The 26,245-nt window shown below is 29.1% G+C and overlaps 1 protein-coding gene and 1 non-coding gene across 4 annotated transcripts; both read left to right on the top strand.

Annotated features, from left to right (window-relative positions):
- The first annotated feature begins 22,354 nt into the window (after positions 1-22,354).
- TRNAD-GUC (transfer RNA aspartic acid (anticodon GUC)) lies at positions 22,355-22,426 on the top strand. Its single transcript has one exon. It is a non-coding gene; the product is annotated as a tRNA-Asp (tRNA).
- A 51-nt stretch (positions 22,427-22,477) lies between these two features.
- On the top strand, positions 22,478-26,037 carry PEX10 (peroxin 10). Of its 3 annotated transcripts, none has more exons than XM_022898971.2 (11): positions 22,478-22,779; positions 22,865-22,896; positions 22,975-23,064; positions 23,195-23,289; positions 23,413-23,623; positions 23,848-23,917; positions 24,016-24,094; positions 24,263-24,396; positions 24,756-24,841; positions 25,441-25,526; positions 25,617-26,037. In XM_022898971.2, exons 1-11 carry the CDS (start codon positions 22,584-22,586, stop codon positions 25,717-25,719), a joined length of 1,182 nt encoding a protein of 393 aa, XP_022754706.1. In that variant the 5' UTR covers positions 22,478-22,583; the 3' UTR covers positions 25,720-26,037. The 3 variants fall into 3 exon arrangements, with proteins under 3 accessions (XP_022754706.1, XP_089598148.1, XP_022754705.1); XM_089742022.1 differs by having other exon boundaries at positions 22,517-22,779; positions 23,818-23,917; positions 25,617-26,000; XM_022898970.2 differs by having other exon boundaries at positions 22,518-22,779; positions 24,759-24,841.
- Positions 26,038-26,245: the final 208 nt, after the last annotated feature.

Below are 26,245 nucleotides of genomic sequence, written 5' to 3'. Positions count from 1 at the left end.
CGTATGTGCAAATAAATTAGCCTCCCAACTAGCTTTTGATAAGAGCCTCTATCGGCCATGAGATCCTTTGGAAAATCACATAGTCCATGATTGAACTCAATGGGTGTGTCAACTAGGTTACAACCTAACTTTTTTGTTTCTTTTAGCAAACAAGCACGTACTTTTGCTGAGAAATAAATATCCCTTGTTTTAAATGCGCCACTTCAATACCTAGGAAATATTTCAATTTCCCAAGTTCCTTGATGTCAAATTCTTTCAGAAGGTATCATTTTAAATTGTTCATCTCTTATGCATCATTGCCTATTACGATAATATAGTCTACATATACCAACAAGGTTGTCACTCTTCTTGAAACAAAGTGTCTCATAAACAAAGAATGATCGCTTTGGCTTTGTTTATATCCCAAGTTAGTCATCACCTTGGTGAATATTTCAAACCAAGCTCTCGGTGATTGTTTGAGTTCGTAGAGAGCTTTCTTCAACTTGCACACCATTCCCTCTTTAGATTCGAATATAGGAAAAACTTCCATGTAAATCTCTTCCTCTAGGTCACTATGGAGAAACACATTTTTAACATCAAACTATTGTAAATTCCATCTAAAATTGACAGCCAATGACAAAAGAACTCGCATTATATTCATCTTCGTAAAAAAGGTAAACGTCTCAAGATAATCAATGCCATAGGTTGAAATGTACCTTTTGGCAACCAACCTTGTCTTGTATCTTTTTATGAAACTATCGGACTTGTATTTCACGGTGAAAACCCATCTACACCCAACCAATTTTTTTCTCTTAGTAATTTGCCTAACTCACTTATTCTTTGCAAAAGTTTCCATCTGCTTATGGTTTTGGGATAGATTTTGGTAGGTCAAGAATATGTACGAAAGATTTTTAGTACAAGTTTTGGTTCTTTTTTTAAGTGTAATTGGTAGATTGGCATCACTTGATTTTTTTTTCATTTACTGGTTCAATGGGCTCAATTGATGGTATGATATTTTCGGTGGGTATGGAAATGGTTTCGAGAATCTAGGAAGTAGCATGAATAGGAAATTGTACTTGTACCGATCGAGAGACTAGAATTTTTTTCCTATGATAGACTTGCAGTAGTTGACTATTGTCTTGTTTTCTTGTATCTTTCATCACCTCATATGACTTAGATGACTCAACAAATGGTATGAACTTAATAAGTGACCCAACAAATGGAGTAGTAGGTTAAACAAGTGACTCAACAGATGACTCAATATATGTGGACTGAACAGACACTAAAATGGGTTTAAATGGAGACTCAATAGGTTGATTCAAAAAATCAAAGAGAAATAGGTCATTCATTCTATCTTCACCAAACTTTTCCCTCTAAATATAGGAATATTGGAAAAAAGACTCATTTTCGACAAAAGTAACATCAACGGAGACAAAAAGTTTTTTAAGATGTGGAAGAATACCCAATGAAAATACACTGAAAAACATGTGGATCGAGTTTTCCCCTGTTTTGAGAATGGACATGAACAAAGGCAACACTTCCAAAAATTCGAGGAATAAGATTATTTGAAGCATTGAAATTAGGAAAAAACTATGTGAGAATTTTAATTGGACTTTTAAAGGCAAGGACCTGAGTTGGAAGTCTATTAATTAGATGGGCAATAGTTAAAATGGTTTTTCTCCAATATGTTTTAAGAACATTTTTGTGAAATAATAAAGCTTTTGTGACATCTAGAAGAGGGCCATTTTTACGCTCAGCCACTCCATTTTGTTGTAGGGTACTAACATAAGAGGACTTATAAATGATTCTTTTTTTTTGAAAAAAAAAAGAGAAAAAATTTGATTGAAATAGTCATTGGCATTATTAGAATGAAACCGCTTAATTCTCATATCAAATTATGTTTTGATCATGTTGTAAACTTAGGAAAAATAGTGCAAACATCATATTTATTTTTCAAAAGATAAATCTATGTTACTTGTGTACAATCATCAATAAACGAAACAAACCACTTAAAATTAAAAATATTTGGAACCGTAGAGGGTCCCCAAATATCACAATGAATAAGAGAAAAATGATTAAGGGTTTTTGTATTACTTATTGGAAATGAAACACATTTGTACTTGGCAAGTTCACAATTATTATTTGAAAGGAATCAAAAGTAGACCCTATAAATAATTAAAGGAAAATCAACTTAAGGACATTAAACGATGGATGACCTAAACGATGATGATAAAGCCAAATTATATTTTTATTTGACATGATAGACTCAGAAAGAAATGATGTACATAGAGTAGAGACTACAATCCAACTCGTCTTCGATGGGTTTCGATCCGATCTAACCCTATGAGGTCGATTTTTTTTTTGAAATTCGAGTTTCGGATTGAGTAAGGTTAGAAAACAATCAGGGTCAAGTTGGGTTCGGGTTTTAGGCAAACTTGACCTGATATTATATAAAAAATTATTTTTTAATTAATTATTTAATTTTTTATTTATATAATGATATTTTTAAATATTTATATTTAAAAAATAATATTTTATATTTTAAAAAATAATATTTTATTAATTTCAGGTCGGGTCGGATCGGATACGATTTATATAGTATCCGATCGGGGTTGGGTTCGAGTATGAAAAAATAAAAAAAATTTCAGGTAGGATCGAGTTCGGGTTTAATAATGCATAAAGTTAGGTCGAGTTTGGGGCGAGCAAAACCCGCCTGAACCCAACCCGATGCCAACCCTAACATAGAGGATTTTTAACAATAGTTTTTTCACTTTGATATTCTAGGTAGTTAAGACCATCCCTCTCATTAGAATGTCCAATCGTCTTCTTCATGTCTTGTTCCTAAAACATATAATGTGAAAGAAAAAATGTTACACTGCAATTGGAATCTTTGGTAAGCATTTGAATGGAAACAAGATTCGTAAACAGTTTTGGAACATGAATGACATTTTTTAACATGAGAGAATCATTTATATAAATGTCCCATTGACCAGCTATAATGGTTATGGACCCATCAGCTATAGTTATTTTCCTATGACTAGAACAAGGAGTATAGGAAGAAAAAACTTAAGAAGAACAGGTCATGTGATTAGTGGCTCCAAAATCTAACACCCACATCTTTGGAAAATTTTTTTTTGATATATTAGCAGCACAAAAGGAAGAAGAGATACCTAAAAATGCTAGAGAACATATACTTACTGTGAAAGGTTTCTGAAGGGTCCTAAAAATTTTTTTAGTTTTTCAATCTCTTTCTTGTTAAAATTAGAGATTGAACTTTAGAAACTCCCTTCATTTCTCGATTGAGTGCTTGCCGTATATGCTTAACCTTTATCATTTGTACTTTAGTTGGGCTTACTGTGGAGTTTCTAGCATTGCTCCTTGGTGTGGTAATGCTTCTTATAGTACGTACAAAATAGGGACTTTTAATTGATGGGCTTGGACTGATTTGCTTGGACAATAGATTGTGGCAGGCTAGATTCTTTCAAATCAATTGTTTTGGTCACAAGGGCATAACTATCTCCTCTGTAGGTCACTTTGTCATCCCCTCTTTCTTTCGTATGATCAAAATTATCTCATTCAAAAAGGATAGGTCTTTTTTTTTTCAAAATCTACACTCTGATGGCATCGAACTCGACATTTAGACCAGTAAGAAAGTCATAGATACGATCATCCTCCATGAACTACTTCAGAATATCAGCATCCTCATTGTAGTGCATTTAAATACATTGATAATGGTCCATCTTCTGCCATAAGCCTTGTAAGAGACTTAAATATTTCATGACAGTTCGAGTCTTTTATTTGGTTGTTGAAATTTTTGTTTTAATTTCATAGATTTGGACAGTGTCATGAACCTTGGAGTATGTTTATCGGATAGCATTTTAAATCTCATTAACAGTTCTAAGAAACATACATGTATCATTAATTTCTGGTAGCATTGAATTCCATAACCACAACATCATCATTGAATCTTATTCATCCCATGCCACAAATTTGGGTTTATCCTTTGAAAGATACATGGCCAACAAATGGCTTAATTTCCCTTGGCCCTTTAAGAACATGCGAACTAGTTGTGACCAATTCAAGTAATTTTTTTTTCATTCAATCGATACGCCACTTGAATGTTTTGTAAATCCCCAGTTGATGTAGCGATAGTATTCTCAATTGCAGCAGCATCTGAGATAAGGCTGGTTTCGGTGGACTTTGACATATTAGTTTGAAAAAAAAGAAAAGATTACGAATAGAAGAACATGAGTGAAGAAATGAAAAATGTTAGGTTGAATAGAGATGAAGGAATTTGGCCAGAATAGCATAAAAGAGAAAAAAAAAAGGATATTTCAAAAAATCTTAGGAAAGAGCTAAAAGCTCTGATACCATGTTAAGAAATGTAATTGGAAGAAAGAATGTTTTCTTAATTAATCGAATAGGTTAAAAAAATAATTTTATACACAATATCGTAGCTTAAAAACAATAATAAAATCCTTACAAAATAAAAAACTACCTAATCGGTATAAACACTTAATCAAAATCTTAAAAATTAGGAAATCATACAAAATCCTTTACAGTCACATGGCTTTCCTAATAAAGCCACATAATTTGACATTATAAAATAAAAATAATTATTTTATATATAAACCTATTTAAATATATTAAAATATTATTAAAATAATATATAAAAAATGAAAAATAAAATTTAAAAATCGATGAATTGAACCAAATTAAACAAGTAGAATTTGGTTCAAATGAGATTTATTTCAAAAAAAGGTTAGTTTGAATTCAAGTCAGATTTCAAAAATTCATAATATTATACATTATCTAAAAAAATTGAACCCAATTCGATTTGAACTGTTATCATCCATATGTATGGCAATTATTGCATTTTATTGAACAAAAATGCAGTATTTGACAACTAATTTTTTTTTCATTTGTTCGACTTGATAGCTTTTGATTTAATGAGTATTTATAATGGTTATGACAATTACTGTGTTTTTTTAAAGCTAAACGCAATGATTGTTCATTGTCATTTTTAAAAAAAAATGAGTAATATAATACTACATTTAGAGAATTTATTATGGGTATGACAATTATTGCATTTTTTTGAATAGAAACACATTATTTGGCATTTAACTTTTTTCATCTATTTTACTTGATGGCTTTTGATTTAATGAGTATTTATAATGGGTATGGCAATTATTGTGTTTTTTTTAAGCTAAACACAGTAATTGTTCATTATCATTTTTTGAAAAAATTGAGTAATCTAATACTACATTTTGAGAACTTGAAATACAATAATTGTCGTATTTGCTACATCTTTTTAAATAGAAATGTAGTAATTGATTCTGAAATTTTTTTATATCACACTTGGTTACTGCATTTCTAGGCTTTGAAATGCAGTAATAGTGAATTATTTCTTGCATTTTTTAGATGAAAGTAGTAATTGATTACTTTATATATTTTTTTTATAATTGGACACTCAAATATCATGTTTTCAGGATTTGAAACACATTAATTGTCAATTTTTTGATAAATTATTGTATTTGTTATGTAGTGAAAAACATTATAGTAAAAATACATAATTAACTAATATGACTTTCCCCCAACCAAACCAAGAATCTAATAATCTCATGCTATAAAGATTCACATGTAAACATTTGATTTTGTAAACATCCCCTTTTATTTGGGTTTTTTTTTTTTTGAAATTGAAAAATAGGCTTTGGCTGTAAATTGGGTCGGATTGAGAAGTTTTAGGTCCAATAAGAAAAATTTTAATTTTAATTTGATTGATTGATTTATTTATTTAGTTTAATTTTATTTACTTTAAAAAGTAAAAAAAAATAAAAAAAAGGTTATAAAAAAAAGAAAAAAGGAAATGGAATAAGAAAATCTTCAACTTCAGTACAGAAATCAATTTTGCTTAATATTGGAAACACAATTAAATCCTAAGGATCAACCAATCTTTTTGGATCAAATCTATTCAATGACATATTTGATCTTTAATGTTAAATCCCTAAAATCTTTGTAAAAGAGCCTTATAAATCATGCTCATAAACACAAAAATGAGAGGAGAAAGCATTTAAAACCTACACTCAAGCTCTAAGCAAATGATGGAAAACAAGAGAGGGAACATGAGAATTTTTTTGGTTTTAGGTTTTTATTTTTTATTTTTTGGATTTCTAGGATCTTTTAGTTTTGGGGATTCTGGGTATTCAATTTTGAAAATTTTGAAATTAGGTTTAAGATTCAATTCTTAATGTCTTGAAAGTAGTTTTGGGGTCTTGATATGATTTTTGAAAACATTGAAATTCATTTGAATTTCTTGGTTTAGTGTTCTGTTTGAATCTTGGAAGTTCCTAGGACTGTTGGAATTGATTCTTGGATTTAGATCTTATTTTTGAAATTTGTTTTGCTAAAATTTTTTGTTTTGAAATTTTGGTTTATAGTTGAATTTGTTGAATTATTAGATTTTTTTCCTCGATTTTTGTTCATATTTTGGGTTTTATATGGGTTTTTTTTATGAAAGTTTAAGTTTTCAATAAGGGTTACGATAGCCAGAAGGGATTCACGATGGCTGTGTTTTGAGTTTATTCAATTTTTTGGATTCATTTGAAGATTTTGATGGTTATTTGAAGATTTCAGCATTGGAATCTAAGTTCTTGGTTAGATTTCTGGAAACTAAAGCTTTCTGTTGAATGTTTAGAGAAAGGAAACGGAGAAAAAAATTTCAAAAAGAGAGTGATTAGAAGGATTCTGAACCAAAGAATAATTTTAGGCTTTTTATACCCCAAGTAAAATGATGCCGTTTTATGGAAGCAGGATTCATGCCCCAAACCTACAATAACCTACGCATCAATCTGGCTCCAAGACCTATTCCATAGGTTTTTCTTTTTTTTTGTTGATTTTTTTCTTTATTTTTTGTTTTTTATTTTTTGTTTCTAATTTTATTTTATTTTTGTTTTGTTTTTTTTATATACTATTTTTTATATATAATGGTTGTTTGAATTAATGTGGTGAAAAAAAAGTATTTTTGCATGAATTTACTTTTTTTTAGTACTTATTTAGCTTAAACTTAATTTATTTGCATGATTTTTTTTTCATATTTATTGTGTGATCTATTAAGTATATTTAATTACATGATTGCATGATAACTTATGTTTATTACATGATATATTATATTATTGCATGTTATTATTTGTATGATGATTTTTGTTTATTTTAATTATTTTTTTCAAATTAAAAAAAAAAGAGTTTTAAAAAAATGTTTTTCAATCTTACCTAACTATTGGAAGATTTAAATATTGAATTAAGTCTTATCAACTATTAGAGGACTTAATGAATTTTCTTAAAAAATATATATTTTTTAAATCTTACTAACAGATTAGAGGATAATTTTCAATAAAATGTCTTATTAACGATTGGAAGACAATTTTTTACTATAAACCCGATTTATAGATATCATTTATAGAAGTAAAATTTATGAATTTGATGATGGAGTCTCTTCAAAGTATGACAAATAGTCTCCTTGAATACTATTGAGGGGAGAAAATATTCTTAAATTACTATCAATATATTAAAGTAATTTAAGAAAAAATTTTAATATTAAATTATTTGATAAATTTTAAACATATTTTAAAGTTTGGATAATTTGAAATCAAACTGATATCATCGTTTGGATTGATATCGTAAGGGTGCTATAATTTTTCTCAGTATAACCATACTCTCAGACCTAAATTTTGGTTTCATGGACTATAATTTACTATTTAAAGATATCTAAGTCAATTTTGAGACTTTTCTTTAAATGAAATAGATTTTGTTAGTGACCAATCACATCAAAACAAAAAAGATTGGTGGTAACTTTCTTAAGTCTATGTCTAGTGATAGGTCTATGAATTTATATGTTATGACAGTTTGACGACTCTACTGGAGACTTTGAGACTCAAGCCAATAAATGATTTCTTGTTATCCAAGCCTAACTTAATAAATTTAAGATTTTTTTTCTTATTTGTATTTTATTTGTTTTATTTATTTAGTCATTTTATATATTTATCATTCATTTGCATATACATAACATGATCTTTACACCCGAGTTCTATCCCCTAGAAGGGAGTAAAGTACTTATACCTTCGGGAGATTTCATGTCTCCACATGGGCTAGCGAAAAACTCCTACTCAAATTGAACCTTTTTTGCTTGTAACCTATAATAGGTGAGGATTAGGATGTCTTACTAGTCTATAATGAACAATGATGTAAGAAATAATTTGAAAAGTTTTAGATTGTCAAACCTTTGGACCTAGCATGTAAATCAATTTTAAAGGTTTGAACCTAAGTTAAGAGTCATGCCTTCTTTTATGTTAGAAATTCCTAAATAGGGCATATGATGGGATGTTTATTTTGCTTGTAAATTTATGTATTGTTGTTGTATATATTATTTGCATGCTAACCCTTTATGTTACTTTTTGTATTTATTGTTCTTTATATATATTTTGTATATGCTAACCATTTTTTTACTATACATACATCCACATCATTAGATTTATCATAAGGAGTAATTACTACAAAATAATTTTAACAAGGAAAGTTTCAATTTCATCCATGAAAAGCCTAGCAAATTCTTTTACTAGCCTGAAAAAGAAGTCGAAAGAGTTGAAGCTTGCAAACAAAAGGCTAAAAAGGGAAGTTCAAGCATTTGAACAAGAAAAGGATAAATGAAAGAGTTTGTTCACTGACCTTAACACAACACAATTATCCACTAATCGAAAACTAGCCCAACTTTTGAAAAAAAAAATAGACAGTTGTAAACAAAGCTACAAGAAAAAGAAGTGGCACTATCTGAGGCACAAAGGCATATCTAAATGCTGAATAGAGTTGTGATTTAAATTGAAACACAAATGGGAGTTGTAAATGAAGAGTGCGAGCAATTAAAAGAGGCATATATGAGAAAATATAATCAGTTGAAGTCTTTGCTTGACCAAATCACTGTGGTTGTTTACAAAGCCAAAAACATGGTACAAAAGGTTGAAGATGGAAGATAAGAGTGCCATCAGTGGGAGCACATAGTCAAGAACTGCTAATTTTTCTTAATGAAGTGGGAAGCCGGTATCGACAAATTAGGGATTTTTTTCTCAATAAATTCTAGACTTTTCATAGATGTAACATTGGATTTTGTTAGAAATAACTTTTAATTCAATAAAGATTTTTTTTTATAACAATTAGTATGTGGTAAATTCTCCTTATTGCATTCATGTGTTTTTTGCATTCATTCTTATGCATAAGCTAATGGTTTTATAAACATCTAAATTTGCACCATAATTGTGAAAAAATAAGGTTTAGTGATAGCTCAACACCAGTATTACACCCGAACCCAAGCTAGAAAAATGGAATAAGATAATGCAAGTTGTGTTGAGAAATTAAGAAAAGCCCAAGAGGAGATTAAAAGAAAGCTGAGCAAAATTCTTGAGGCATTAGGCAAGTTGAATAAAAGAAATGCAATAGAAAAAGATGTTTCACATGATGTTATTGATCCTCTATATCCTTTGGGTTATGGTCTATATCAAGCCCAATCTACTCCAAGTTTTTCATTACAATAGTTTGCATTTTTTATAGGCTATACTTACTTAAAAATGTTGCCTGTAACCAACAAAAAGAATGTTCAAAGCTACAATAACCTTGCCCTTGCTGAAAAGGTAATTGAACCGATACAAGTTCCTAATTTGGATGTCTCAAAAGAAAAATTAAAAATGGTCGAGGCTTTGAAAGATTCAGAAGCTGATTACTAGAAGAACATGCTTAAAGAGAGGTTATGAGCTATTAAAGGGATAGATTTTTATGGCTTCATGGATGTTGTCAGCCTTTGTTTAATCTTAAATGTTGGGATTCTTTCAAAATTTAAAGTTTTAGAGTTCAAAAAATACAATGGTACTAAGTATTCAGTAACTTATATCACCATATACTATAAAAAAATGGCTGCCTACATTAGTATAACAAGCTTTTGATGCATGTATTCTAAGACAGCCTTACTGACTCGACTACAAAATAGTTTGTTTAGCTAGATCAAACTCACATTCACTCTTGAAATGAGTTTGCTCAGGCATTTATCAACCAATATCGTCATATTATTGACTTGGCCCCTAATCGCCTTTCTTTATAAAGCATGAAAAAGAAGGCAACATAATCCTTCAAAAAATATGCTCAATGATAGAGGGATATGGTTACTCAAGTTCAACCTCTTCTGATTGATAAAAAAAATGACAATATTGTTCATTACTACTTTAAAAGCACCATATTATGAGAAAATGATAGAGACTGCAACAAAAAACTTTGCTAACATGGTAATCTCATGGGAGATTAATGAAAGTGCCATCAAGAGTGGCAAGCTTGATGAAAGAGATGCCAACAGTGCCAAAAAAGGAGAGATGCCTAAGAAGAAAGAAGCTAAAGCCCAAGCAATAAGTTTTGAGAGGCAATAATTTAGAAGTTATGCTTTATATCCATCATATGTTCATTCTGCTTACTATCCTACAATCAATAATGTTGTACAACTCTTTTACCAGCCTCACTATCCAACCATGAATAACATCTCCCTAAGTCCTTATCAACCAGCTTTTTAAGCACTTGCATATGAGACTAGTTTTGTTAGTACACTAGTTTCAAGGCCTAACAATCAAGCGAGTGATTTAAAAAGATCAGGGGGTAAAAAAGCTTGCATTGATCCTATGCCCATAATCTATACTGAGCTATTCTTAAAAGTGGTAAAAAATGACCTAATGTCTCTGATTTTTTTGAAACCATTAAAGCCACCCTATTTTAAATAGTACAATATTAATGCCACATGTGATTACCATAATAGGAATATAAGTCACTCTAAAGAAACTTACCCTGCTTTTAAGCATAAGGTATAAAATTTGATTCGAGCAGGTTTGATGAGCTTTAATGAATCATGGGAGTTGACTGTCAATAAAGACCTTTTGGTTAATCATCCAGGGGTATAGTTTTTGGAAGGCTAATTGGAACTGCTTATCATTTTAAGATTTTTTTAGAATATAAATCTCTTTTCTATACTTGAATTTCATTTTATTTTTCATCATTTTAATAAAGGCAATGGATATAATGCATTTTCATGACTTTTGCTATTTCGTGTGAATTACTGTTATATTTTTACCTTATCATATTTTTCTCGTATTCATTTTTTTAATTTCAAATAATGAATATTTAGACAATCATGACAATAATTAAGGATTTGATTTTGAAAATATCATTCATGATGATATGATTGATAAATTGAAATTGTTGATTCATTGGGACTACTGAATAAAAAAACATAAATATGGTGAAGAATTTCGCTTTGTGAAAAGTATAAGTGATGAAATACATGATCTTTACAATTGCTCATTCACAAGTTTATTTTCGATCAATAAATATTTTCCATTGAGAATATTCATGTTGAAAATGATAAATGGCCATATTTCTTCTATCTTTCACAAAAAAAAAAATCCCTTGCTTCCCCATTTGAGCTTGTTGAAATTTTATTTTAAGAAACCCTAATCAAATATCACTCCTACATTGGGGGCAAAGTTTGAGAAAGTTGAATAGTGACAATCCTTAGTGATTTCAAGGGCAAAACCCTTTTGTACTTAAATTTTTTTTTGAAAAATAATGAAAAATGAAAAAGAAAAAATGCAAAAAATAGAGAAAGAAAGAAAAAAATTGATGGGATAAAATGTCAAGGTGCTTTACATGAAAAAAATAATTTTTGGTTTGATTACCTTTCAAATATAGTTTGGGTCTATTTTATCCATTTTTTTATAACCCATCATTTTAGCTTATGTTATGTCCTTTAAAAGTCCATTTTGATTGAATGTGAATAGTCAAATTAGAGAATCATGAATTAAACTAAGGTAGGGATTTTGATCAAAGTATCACTAATGAATTAAGGGGAATAGGAAATAAAAAAAGAGATGTGTAAAAATTAAAAAAAAAGTAAAAAAAAGAATAAAAAAAAGGAAGACTTAAAATGATAACCTGAAATGCTAGTTTAAGTAAAAAAATAGATACTTGGGAAAACAACTTCATTAGAAGATCCCAGAAAATAAAAAATATCGATAGAATGTGTTTGTGAGAAAAATTTTAAGTTAGAGTTCAAGATTGTCTGAACAATCATTATTCTGGATATTAATATCCCTTTTAAATAGCCTTAATATTTTGCTTTGTTCTTGACCAGATTTTCTTTCGATAATAAATACTCATTTTTTTTTTACCAAGTTTACATCCCTTGAATAAATTGAGAAAATGTATCATATTTGTCATGAATTAAAATGATGATAAATAAGTGAATGACAATGTTTGTAAAAGATTTTTACATTCTTTTGAAAGAAATCTAAGATGACAAAAGTGAAAGAAGATTGAGAAAATGATTTAAAAAGGGCAAACGAGGTAACCCAGTGATGAATACAAATGATAGATTGGTCAACATTACTTGTAAGTTATGAATATATGAGGAAATGACATAGATCAGTTGACAAAATTTATTCTAAAATTGTTAATACTTAAAAGCTAAGAAAGAATGGTGAAATCTTGAGAACCTTATTACCATAATTGGAATTACATGACATTGATTTAGTGATATCTACATTACATACATTGTGCCTACATTGTATTTAAATCCTTGATAATTGCATTTGCTTCATGGTTGGGGCATGCATTTGTATTATGGTTGGATATGCATTTGCATCATGTAAAAAACATTTGAATCATAGTATGACATTTGCATTATTGTTTTATGACATGCATTTGCATCATTTAGTGAGAATCTGGATTGTTACATTTGTAACATGTAGAATACATTTTCATTGACATTTATTGCATACAAAATTTGACTTTGATTGAAGAAAGTTTTTTACTTTTGAATCTTTAAATGGGGAAAATCTTTCATGATGAGAATTATTTCGACAAGGAAAACTTTCCAAACTTGTTAAATATATATCGTTTGTTTAAAGGAGCTTTTCAAATGAGAACTTTAAAATTTTGGATGCAAAACCCAAAAATTTATTCAAATAAGAATTTTTAAAATATTGGATGTGAAGCCATAAAGTTTTGAAAAAGAACCTTTAAAACTTTAGATATGAATCTCTAAAATTTTTTGAATATGAATATTTAAAATATTAGATTGAAACCCTAAAATTTTTCAGATGAATATTTTTGAAATTTTGGTTGTTAAATATTAAAGTTTTTGAATATGATTTTTTTAAAAATTTTTTATGTGAATCTCTAAGTATTTCGAAGGAAAATCTTTAACTTTTGGATGTGAATCTCTAAAATTTTATGAATGTGAATCTTTAAAATTTTGGATGTGAATCTTTAAATTTGTCAAATGAAGATCTTTAACTTTTGGGGGTGAATTTCCAAAGTTTTCAAATGAAAGTATTTGAATTCTGAGGGTGAGCCTTGAAATCTTTGATGTGAATCCATGAATTTTTTTATATATGAAACTTTAAATTTTAGATGTGAATCACTAAAAAAGAAAAACCTTTTGAATACAAATTACAATTTACAAATCTTTACAATGATGAAAATTCTTGTGAACCTAAATCTTTTGCGAATATTTGAAATTCTTGCTAACTTGAATTTCTTGCGAACCTGGATCTCTCGTGAATATAAATTCTTACGAATCTTATATTCTTGCAAATTTGAAACCTTTGTGAATCTGGAACCTCTATGAAACTTAAAATCTTATGAATTTGAAATCTTTGTGAGTATGAAACCTCTGAGAATCTTAAGTCATTTACGAATTTTTGAAACCTCTGTGAAACTTGAAATTCTTGTGAATCTAAAAACCTTCACGAATCTTAAATCTTTATAAATTTTGAAATCATTATGAATTTTTTACGAATCTTGGAGTCTTGGAATCTTTCAATATTTTTTATGGAACTTTGCGAATCTTTATAGTTTTGTAAATCCTAGAATTTCCAAATTGTGAATCTTTGGATTTCAAGTGAAAAATTTTGATGTCTTTTGACATTTCCTATTTAAAGTTTTTTAAAGTCGTTAAGTCTTTGTTTAGAGAAGTCAATTTATTGATTTATATTTTTTAAAATTGTATGCCTCTTTTTAAAGGATCCTTAAGTTGAACAGGACACAATGGATATCTATATCTTTGTACAATTCTTATTTCATAAAAATACACAAAGAGGAACAACTGTAGACACCTTATTTTGTCTGAGATTTTTTTCATAATCGAAAGATAGGCTTTGGTCGTAAATTGGAAAGTTTCGGGCCCAAGAAAAAAATTTTAATTTTAATTTTAATTTGATTTATTTTTTGTTTAATTTTACTTATTTTAAAAAGAAAAAAAAAGTTAAAAAAAAAAGAACAAAGGAAATGAAATAAAAAAATCTTCAACTTCAATTCAGAAATCAATTTTGCTTAAAATTGAAAATATAATTAAATCCCAAGGATGAAACAATCTTTTAGATTAAATCTGTTCAATGACAAATTTGATCTTTAATGTTAAATCCTTAAAAACTTTGTAAAGAAACCCTATAAATCATGCTCATCAACACAAAAACGAGAGGAAAAGGCATATAAAACCTACACTCAAGCTCCAAGCAAATGATAGAAAACAAAAAAAGGGAAAGTGGAAAAGTTTTTTTGGTTCTGGGATTTTATTTCTTTTTTCTGAATTTTTTAGTTTTAGGGCTTTTGTGTATTCAATTCTGAATTTTTTGAAATTGAATTAAGATTCAATTTTTAGTGTCTTGAAAGTAGTTTTGAGGTCTTGATATGATTTCTAGAAATATTGAAATTCATTTGAATTTCTAGGTTTAACGTTCTGTTTGAATCTTGAAAATTCTTGGGACTGTTAAAATTGATTCTTAGATTTGGATTCCGTTTTTGAAATTTGGTGTGCCGAGAGTTTTTTTTTTTTTTTGAATTTCTGGGTTTATAGTTGAATTTGTTGAATTAGTGAATTTTTTTCTTGGGTTTCTGTTTATATTTATAGGTTTTATATGAGTTTTTCAGTGAAAGTTTAAGTTTTTCGGTAAAGGTTAAGACGATCGGAAGGGATTCACAGTGGTCTTGTTATGAGTTTTATATAATTTTTTGGTTTTATTTGAAGATTCCAGCATCGAAATCTAGATTCTTGGCCAAATTTTTAGAAACGTGAGTTTTCTATTGAATGTTTAGAGAGAGGAAATAGAGAAAAAAATTTTAGAAAGAGAGTGATCAAAAGGATTCTGAACCAAAGAAGAATTTTGGGCTTTTTATATCCCAGGTAAAACGATGTTGTTTTGTGGAGGTAGGATCCGTGACCCAACTTGCGAAAACTCGTGCGTCGACACGACTCCAACCCAACCTATTCTGTAGGTTTTCCCTTTTTTTTTTGTTGATTTTCTGCTTTGATTTTTTATTTCTAATTTCTAATTTCTAATTTCTAATTTCTAATTTCTAATTTCTAATTTTATTCTTTTGTTTTGTTTATATATATATTATGATTGTTTGAATTAATATGGTGGAAAAAATAGTTTATTTTTGCATGAATTTACTTTTTTTTTAGTACTTATTTTAGTATGAACTTAATTTATTTGCATAATTTTTTTCATATTTATTGTGTGATCTATTAAGTATATTTAATTGCATGATAACTTGTGTTTATTGCATGATATACTATATTATTGTATATTATTATTTGCATGATGATTTTTGTTTATTTTAATTATTTTTTTCAAATTTTAAAAAAATTTCAAATTTTTTTTTAATCTTACCAAACTATTGAAAAATTTAAATCTTGAATTAAGTTTTATCAAACTATTAAAAGACTTAATTAATTTTCTTAAATATTTTTTTTAAAAAAAATCCTACCAACAAATTAGAGGATAATTTTCAATAGAAAGTCTTATCAATAGATTATAGGACATTTTTTACTATAAACTTAGTTTATAGATATCTATTTATAAAAGCAAAATTAAATGAATTTGATAACAAAATCTTTTTAAAGTGTGACAAATAATCTCTTTAAATACTCATGAGGTAAGAAAATATTTTTAAATTATTACCAACATATTGAAGTACCTTAAGTAAAATTTTCAATATTAAATTATTTGATAAATTTTAAACATGTTTTAAGGTTTGAATAACTTGAAATCATACTAGTATTATCTTTTGGATGGATGTCGTAAGAGTGTTATAACTTTTTTCACGTATAACCATACTTCCAGAAACTTTGGTTTCATGAATTAGAATCTATTATTAAAAATATCTAAGTCAATCTTGAGACTCCTCATTAAATGGAACAGATTTTGTTAAATGACCTACTATACTTAAACAAAAAAAATTAGTGACGATCTCCTTAAATCTATGTTTAGGTTTGACGAAACAAAATTGCAATACGTTGCTCGAGGTGGCTGGAGGTCTAGAATATCTAAAACTCCTAAAGTAAACAAAATGGTTACTTTTCCACATAATAGTTGAAATTGAGAGCATATAATTGATCAAAATACAATGCTACCTAACCTTGCAACAAAGTGAACTCAAATCATAGAAACAAGAAAGCTATGACAAGGACAAGTTTGACGATTCACGTTAGAGAGTTCCTTCCCCCATGGAAATAAGACATAAAATATGATTTTTCGACAATGACAGATTTTCTTCATGAATCATGACATCATCATTAAAAGAGAACTTAAAAATTAATGCCAATGTTTCTAATAACATGAAGCACATAAAAGATGGAACAATATATTTCTAGCTTGACAGTTTCTTTTCTTATACCATAGACACCCATTGCAGCTGTCTTCTCTTTTGTTTCATAGGATAAATGCACCCAATTGTGCAAATGTAAGAAAACTATGACTATATTGTAAAACCACTACCATAATGTCCTGTTACCACTGATATTCCATTGTCACCAAGTTTGGGTACATGACCAGAGGGTCTAGAACATGAGAATTAATTATAAGACAAATCATTTACCAAGCAAATCGGCATAAAAAATGTATATCATATAATTGAATTTCTCCACGCACATCATCTAAATTAGAACATTAAATTTTCCAGGTTAATAAGTGCATGAGTTAATCATTACAAGCGAACTATAAGTCTAAGATTGAATACAGTAACCATGCCTGATCTAGCTAGTTCAACTACAGCCATATGTATAGAACACTTTCTATCCACAACCTTGTATCGATCCTTTTTTATACACAAAAACAAGTTTCACCACTCCAAAATAAGAAGGTTTATATTATCAAAATACCTTTCTGTTGATGAAGTTTTACTAGGACAAGGCCACTGACTTTCAATAGTAAAACCAAAATTTATAGCTTTCATTTCATCTTAAAGGTCTTCCATCAGTCATCTGATGCCAAGACTTTGACCTTTGTAACTGATTTTTATGTCAAAACTTCCATCGTTTTTTTTTTTTTTTTTCTTTTTTTGTCATTTCAATATTACATATCATTTTTGTGAAAGGGGTCTGAGAAAAAAAAAACATTTCTCTTTTACATAGTTCTTGCTTTTGGTATTTCATTTTAATTATATTTCAAATGCCAGCAGAATTAAAATTTCTAGAAGAAACATCTACACATTGTACCTGAAAAATGATTAAAAAATGTGCTTCTAGAAAAGCGGCTTCAAGGAACATTTTCACTCTTGGGAAAAAAAAAATAGAACATCTTCATTGGAACAATAATGAAATTTATGATAGCTCAAGTGATTACGGTAGTGTTAGTTAATTCCCACTTTTCTGTAAATGTTCAACTGACCATGATTTTGACTTGAGTGATATGTGGTTGAACAATGGCCTGCACATGATGAACATGCAAACTAAAAATAAAAGAGAAATTTATTAAAATAAAAGGTGATAAACATAAAGCTCTTGCGAAAAAATTGCCACCTTGCTCACCTACCAATAGGCAATAGCTCAATTGGTGTAATAATAAGATATTTGTCCACAAACCTTTAGTCTAGTGGTTAAAGGCACTTGAGAAAACATCAAAAGCCTTTTTTTGAGTCAGAACTCCCTCCCTTTCCCGTACTTGCATTAGGGTTTTGCCCTCCTAATGTAACAAAAAAAAAGAAAGAAGATATTTAATGTATAAGTCTCACATTTGAGTTTAATTTAATTTAATTTTAAATTTATTTAGTTATGTATTGATTCAAGTTTTATTATGTGTGAATTTTAATTAATTTTATATTAGATTTGTTTAAGTATTTGTTGATTGTTTTGTTTGTATGATTTAATTAAACATTTTTTTATATGGATGTAATAACTTATTATAATTATAACTTGTTAAAAAATGATAAAATTTCTTGATACAACTTTTTTATTATATATTGTAATATTTTAATATTCATTCTTAATATAGGTTATGTAATAAAGTAATAGAAATTTTTAGTTTTTTGAGACAAATGTGATAAACCTTCTTTTAACCTTGTATTTCGCATCCTTATAATAATTTTTTTTAAAGAAAATTTATAATTATAATCAAATATTACTTCTAGATAATCAAGTGAATAATAAATTATTACATCATAATCAAGTTACAAACTCTAAATAATTAATTAATAAATTAAAACATAATTAAATAACTAAATTCACACAAAATAAAACTTGAATCTAAAATCTCGAGAATTTAAGTTCTTTTCTTATAATAAATTTAAACACATTAAGAAAAAATATGTAATGTAAAACAAAAGGGACAAAACTCCCTATTATAATTTTTTATTATTTATTTGTAATTTTTATTAATTATTCTTATAATAAATTTGGCAATATGTATAGTGATAAAAATATTATAATTTTTATTAATTATTCCTATAATATAGTAATAAAAATATATAAAGTAAAACAAAAATGATAAAACTTCTTTTACCACCTTTTATTATCTATTACAACCGTGTGTTATATCCCTATGATAATTTCAATAAAACAGCAAGAAAAACAGGTAAGATGAAAATAAAAGTGATAAAACTTATTGTTATTATTTTTTATTATGTATTACAATTTTTTTTATGTTACGTACACATCCATCTACTAATTTCAATAACAATAAAAAAAAAAAACATGTATCATGAAAACAAAAATGATAAAATTTTTTGTTACAACTTTTCGTTATACATTTGTATGATAGTTACAGTAACACAATAAGAAAAATATGTACTATATATGAAAACAAAATATGATTTAGACTTTTTCTTACAACTTTTTTGTTTTCCACATGTATTGCATGTTTGAGCATTGCATTCCCCCTATCGAGCGAAGGCTATAGAGAAGACGAGGGAGAGTATTAGCCATCCCATTTCCAGCATGAAATTAATATCCCACCAATCTGATTGGGCCAATGTCCTATATGGTTCCTGTCATCAGAAAACAATCTCTCTCTCTCTCTCTCTCTCTCTCTCTCTCTCTCTCTCTCTCTCTCTCTCTCTTATGAAGTACTGGTACTAATTTACGGGCCCTCTTAGACTTTTTCCTTTTTTGTTCTTGGGCCCTTTGAGAATTTAATAAGAGGGAAGAAGAACTTAAAATAACGTCCGGAAAAGACAAACCAAAATAAAGTGCGGAAAGAATTTAAAAGCTTTTGTTTATTGATAAACGAAAGATTCACTATACTATTTAAGAAGTAATAAAAATTTTTATTATTTTATTTAAATATTTAAATACACTTTTAATTAAATTTATGATTGAAATTTATTAAAATTAAAATTATTTTTAATTTTAAATTATTAAATTAATTTCAATTATAAAATATTAAATTTAATTAAAAATGCATTTAATATTTTTAGATAAAATACTGAAAGTTTTCACTAGTTAAAAAATAGTGGAGAGGTTTTTTTTTTTTTTTTTTTTTCATTATTGTTATCAAATTCAAAGGTTATTGTTATTTATTTTGGTTTTTTCAAGGGAAAGAAAGATAAAATAGGTGTTTGGTTTGAGAAAATTTGAAAATTTTCTCTCAAATCTTATGTAATTTTCACATTTAATTCATGAGTATTTGATTTTAGAGATAATTTTAGATTTCTAATGAAACCTAAAATTTAAGGAATTAGAAGCTCATAACTCCCAGTGTTTTTTCTAAATTCCGGAATGAAAGTTATTTTTATCTCATATTTGACATGAATAAAAAATTTATCTTTTGAAAATCAACGAATGAAAATTTACAAATGCAGTATTTAAAACAAATATAACGTTTTAAAATAAGAAACATAATATTTGTTAAATAATAAAACACTTTTGACTAAATAATAAAGATAATGTTTTTTATATCAAAAATGTGATTTTTGTTAAAAAGTAAATTTTTACCAATCAAATACCCTGTATATAGGCCAAGGGTTTTGGTGTTTAGGGTTTATCTGTGTAGTACCAAAAATTGAATTTAGGATGTTTTAATAATTATGTCAAATTTTATACAAAAACCATAAATATTGTGTTTCTTGGAAACTAAACATAGCATTTGAATATTATTTTTATTTTCAATGTCAAATAAGATATTTTTATAATTTTTCACTAGAATACTACGATTCTAAGTTTTGAAACACAGTAATTATATTTTTTTTTGTAAAATTTTTTTAATACAATAACAATGTTTTTTATGAACAAAACGTCATAATTTCTAAAATTTGAAATGCAATTTTTATGAATTATTACGTTTTTCATGAATAAAACGTCATCTTAATTTTTAAGATTTGAAAAAAAATATTTTTTGAACACAACGACGATGTTTTTTATGAACACAACGACGATGTTTTTTATGAACAAAACGTGATCGTTTTTAGGATTTGAAACAAAGTATTTGTTGATTATTGTTTTGTAGAATTTTTTATATAACAACATCGTTTTTCATGAATAAAACATCATAATTTTCTAGAATTTGAAATATAGTATTTGTGGATTATTTTTTGTGCTATTTTTTTAATACAACGACGACGTTTTTCATGAACAAAACATCATCGTTTTTAAGTTTTGAAACGTAATATTTATGGATTATTTTTTATTAAATTTAATTTCTAAGATTTGAATCCCTGGAGTAGTTTTTTTTTTTTGTTGATTTTTTAATACAATGATGATGTTTTTCATGAATTTTTTTTTTGTTTTTATATCAACAGTAACATATTTATATTTATAAACATAGTTTTTGATAAAAGACTACTTTTTTTTTGTCAATATTTAATTTCATATTACTTTGGTCAAGCATGGTGTTTATATTTAACAAAAATGTTGTGTTTATTATGTAATGAAGAACATTGTAATAAAAATATATTATTAAGTAATATGAGTTTCTTCAATCAAACATAGGAATATAACAATTCTATATCATGAATAATCACCTATTATCCAGAATTTATACTTTTTTGATATCACTGTCCTTCAAAAAATTTAAGATTCCGTGAATCAAACTTTAAAGCAAAAAAAAGAAGAAAAGTTCCCTTTGTTTTTCTCTTTTTGTTTTGTTTTTTTAAATAATGATGCATGGTAACATTACCCAAATTAAAGGGAAGCCAAGAACAATACGAAAGGAAAAATAAATCTTATTTTCCAGGAAAATTAAATGAAACGAACAAAGAATTAACATAAAAAAAAAGAGTTAAAAGTGATTAAAATTAAAATAAAAAAAGGAGATAGTAAGTCTCAGGATTTTGGTTCGTAGCTGTGGTGGAGGGTCCTGCGTAGGAGTTTGGTTGATGTCTAGCTCAAAAGGCCAAGCATATCTGTCTGGCTGTTTCACTTGTAGCCAAGCTCCAGTCATACATTCTTCTTTCTTCCATGGATGACAAAATCGAGTAAGCTTCCTGAGAACAAAATGGTGATGTTTTCAGCTCGTATTTATTGAGGTGTTAATCATATGAGAGAAAAGTTTTAACAGGAAAAAAAAAAGAATGCATTATCTTGACTGACTTTTAAGAGATTCATTTTCTTGCTGAGTTCTTCATCCAACTCCTGATTCATGAGTTCTTCAACCTTGTTTTTTATAGGCCACAGTGATTGAAAGATAATGAGACTGAAAGAAAGTGAAAAAAAAAATGAAGAGTTTATCAGATGGGATGGGACTAAAAATTATGCTAATTTGAGCAGGGACCTGTTCATAAGAACATCATATTTAAAGCCTAAGTTCACCATAGTGATCTGCATCTGTAATTCCTGCATTCTAGACCAAACCCTCATCAATTAAGTGTAGTCATTCCCAAGCAGTAATGGTGAATACAATGGGATTTTAAACAGTAATAAAAAAACACTCAAATCTTGTAAGAATTTATATTCGATTAAATAATTATTACAATTATATAATCAACTAAATTTTTAAATTTTAATAATGGAAATTTCTCTATTTAAAAAAAAAAAAAAATCGTTTAGAAGGATAAATTTTTGTAACTTAAAAACAATAACAATGTCGTTGTAGTATAGTGGTGAGTATTCCCGCCTGTCACGCGGGCGACCCGGGTTCGATCCCCGGCAGCGGCGCCAAGCAATTTTCCTTTTAATTTATTTTCTCACTTGCACTGTTTATTTTACGACGTCGTTATTGTTATTCTTGCAGTATCTTTTCCCTGTCACAGGTCTTCCACTTGTGAAAGTTTGACCAAAAAAATAAAAAACTCCAAAGAAAACTGAATCCGAGATGGGATTGGGTCGAAACGACTCGCCCGGGTCAGGCGACCCAGGGCCAAGCGGGGAATCGGAAGCCACCGCCACGATGGAGCCGCGACGATTCCCTCCGGCAGCTCAGCCAGAGATAATGCGAGCAGCGGAGAAAGACGACCAATACGCATCCTTCATCTACGACGCCTGCCGCGACGCCTTTCGTCACCTTTTCGGTATTTAATTCTTTAATTTTTCTTTATTTTCTTCAACAGTGTTACTAAACCTTGTAAAGGATAAAGAATTGTAAAATTTTGATAGGTACGAGAGTTGCAGTAGCTTATCAGAATGAGGTTAGTTCTAAATTTCAAGCCCTAATAACTCGCTAAAGATTTTTATTTTTTTAATTATTTGTTAAATTTATTATGCAGACAAAACTTCTGGGTCAGATGCTTTACTATGTTCTAACAACAGGTTCTGGCCAGCAAACACTAGGAGAAGAGTACTGTGACATCACTCAGGTTTTATATTTTTAAAAAGAAATGAATTAATTGTTGAGTTTTTCTTGCTCAAATATGCATCTGAATTCATCTTTTTTTTTTAATTAATTTACATTTCATTTATTCTCTGATAATTATGGTGTTTTGTTAGGTTGCAGGACCTCATGGCCTTTCCCCAACACCTGCTAGACGTGCTCTCTTCATTGTGTATCAGACTGCGATTCCTTATATTGCAGAAAGAATCAGGTTTAAATTGAAGCTTTTCTTTCCTTTTTAGTGTTCGTTTTACCGCTCCCTACTTCATATTTGGTGATCAAGGGATATCTGAAACAATTTTTGGAATTTGAGGAGATGTATTTGCTTTTGCAGCTATAGGATTGCATCCCGTGGTATAACCCTTGCTGAGTTACAGTCTGATGAGTTCTACAGTAGTAATGCTCCTGAGAGGAGTCAAGTAGAGTCATCCACAGGGATCGAAATTTCTTTGCCGTCGGAATCAAGGGCATCAGTTTCTGTACTGTCGAGGTTGAAAGAGAAACTGAGTGGAATGTGGTTGCATGCAGTTCAGAGATGGCCAGCAGTATGATAATTATGATTTTTATTTTTGGAGGAGTTCATTTCATTTTATATAAACCCTTTGTTGTTTTGTCCCTCCTATTGACCTTCTTTTTTTTTTTTTCTTTTGGGGGGGGGGGGGGTGGGGGGGTGTCTTTTCTTGCAAACTCAACTTAATTCTTTTTAGGTATTTTTCTCATTGTTGATGTAGTCTTTTAGATGAGTATATTTTGCTGCTGTTGCATACAGATGCTGCCTATAGCTCGTGAATTCTTGCAATTGCTTCTACGTGCTAATCTCATGTTCTTCTACTTTGAAGGTCTTCAGAGCTTACTCTTCTAAACTTATTAATGAAGTTTTGAAGAGGAACTTTAGTTTTCTTAATATTGCCAATTTTCCCTTGGCAAACGCTGGCAGGTCTCTATTATCATATATCAAAACGTGCAGCTGGCATTCGCTATGTGTTCATTGGAAAGCCATCAAATCAAAGACCCAGGTACATGGTTCTCTACTTGCTTCTAAGTATCTTGTTTGCTTTCATGTAGTTTCTCTTGTTTACATGTTTGGAGCACAGCATCATATAAGGCAAAGTTTGGGTGTACTGGTAGTGAATGTCCCTAACAAGATTTTTGTTTTTAACCTTTTTGACCACCTTCAACCGCAGGTACCAGATCCTGGGTGTGTTCCTTTTAATTCAGCTCTGCATCATTGCTGCTGAAGGTCTACGACGCAGCAACTTATCTTCAATTGCAAGTTCAATTCATCAGACCTCATTAGGGTCCCATCAAAATCCAACAGGTTAATTGCAACAAAAGGCTTACATTGTGCCAATTGCCAAATGCATGATAGTTAACATATAATCTGATAAGCTGAACTTGGTTCCTTGCCTTTAAGTTGAATCCATTTGGATTGTTGCAAGAATGAATGACAACTTAATAGTACTGAAGATATGAGTTCAATCAGCTGAAATTTGAGTCTGGGCTCTTGACTTGCATTTGTACTTGATGAAGCTGGTGAAATAGCTGACAGCAAACCTACTTCTTGCACTAGGAAATCCATATTTAAGACATTTATTTTTTTTTTATCCTCGCTTCAAATGGTTGTGCCACGGGAGATTAGCATATATTGTTTGACACATTGTTTGTCTGGGCATGTAGTAGGAGGTTTGCCTGTTTTAAATGAAGAAGGCAACTTGATACCCATGGAGGCTGACCAGGGTAGTTGGGTTGGTGAATCTTCAGAGGTAAATTCTCAAGTTTCTCTCTGAATATTCTGTTAATGTATTTTGTTTTCATCATCTTCTGATGCTATTTTTTTTCTAGTGCAATATTCACTCTAGGAAAGTGCTAGGTTTTTTTGTTTTGCCCAAAGGAAAGTGCTTAAGAAGTCAGAAGTACTAAGCAAGATGAACAATAGGGTATTTGTTACACTAATTGATAGCAGGTGCAAATGATCAAAAGTTTTAACAATAATGGAGAATTGATCTCATCGAAAAAGGAATATGTCATTGATATTCCCCAAAATTTACAAGCTCTTCCCACAGATATTTGCACTAAATATTACAACTGCTTATCTTTGATTTAATTAGACCTATTAATTATTAGATGCTAATGATGGAAATTATTTTGGGTAATTTAAAATACAATTGAATTCCTGGCTGCCTGCACTTTTGCCAAATAATAACATATAATCGTGAAAACCTGCTTCTGCTGAATGGAATAGTTTCTTCTCTGAGCTTATTAGAGAAATGCTGCCATCTGCAAATGAAACTCATCAATCTGGTTATTGTTTATGGAACTTTTCTGCAAATAATTAACTAAGCTACTGCTTGTGCAAATTCAGCTAGCAGTTGGTGTAAGCAAATGCACCTTATGCCTGAGCAATCGCCAACACCCAACAGCTACGCCATGCGGTCATGTATTCTGCTGGTAGTTTTCCTTGCAGCCAAATACTCTATTCTGCGCATTCTATGTCAGCAGAAACTGCGATAATTCCTATATATCACGATGTTTCTGCAGGAACTGCATAATGGAATGGTGCAACGAGAAGCCTGAATGCCCACTCTGCCGTACTCCCATAACTCATTCAAGTCTAGTTTGTTTATATCATTCAGACTTCTAGCTTGTGATTACAAGCACTGCTGAAGTCAACACCCAGGAAGAGTTAACATATTCAAAGCAACCCACTTATCCTACTATTTTGCTCATGCAAATAATTTTGTAACTATACAAAAGAATAAGGATTAGTATATTGATAGCTTCACTTGGACTGTAATTGTAGTTGTATGTAACCAAGGGCAGGAGTTTTTCAATAACCATTGTAATTGTAATAGATAATTTCCCCTCCAAACTAAGATTAGGGCATATATGCATGGACCTCATGTTCAGTTCCCCTTAGCAAAATTGTAATTTTCCAATAAATCAGTTTATTTTCCCCTTACGGATAAATTTCCATTTATAATTTCATTTTTGAGAAAAAAGTTAAGGTAGAGAAAGGTTATTCAATTTTAGGGTTAATGCATGCTGCAAGCTTCAACGAGGATTTATATTATACTTGATGTATTTGGTACATAATCTATAAAATAGGATAATATGATATTATGAATAGAATTAGATTAGATAATATGATCTTATCTTGTGTTTGATGT

The sequence above is a fragment of the Durio zibethinus genome, chromosome 13, assembly GCF_047325235.1.
Source record: "Durio zibethinus cultivar Kanyao isolate XHJ-2024 chromosome 13, ASM4732523v1, whole genome shotgun sequence".
NCBI lineage: Eukaryota > Viridiplantae > Streptophyta > Magnoliopsida > Malvales > Malvaceae > Durio > Durio zibethinus.
This window is presented reverse-complemented; position numbering and strand designations above follow the sequence as displayed.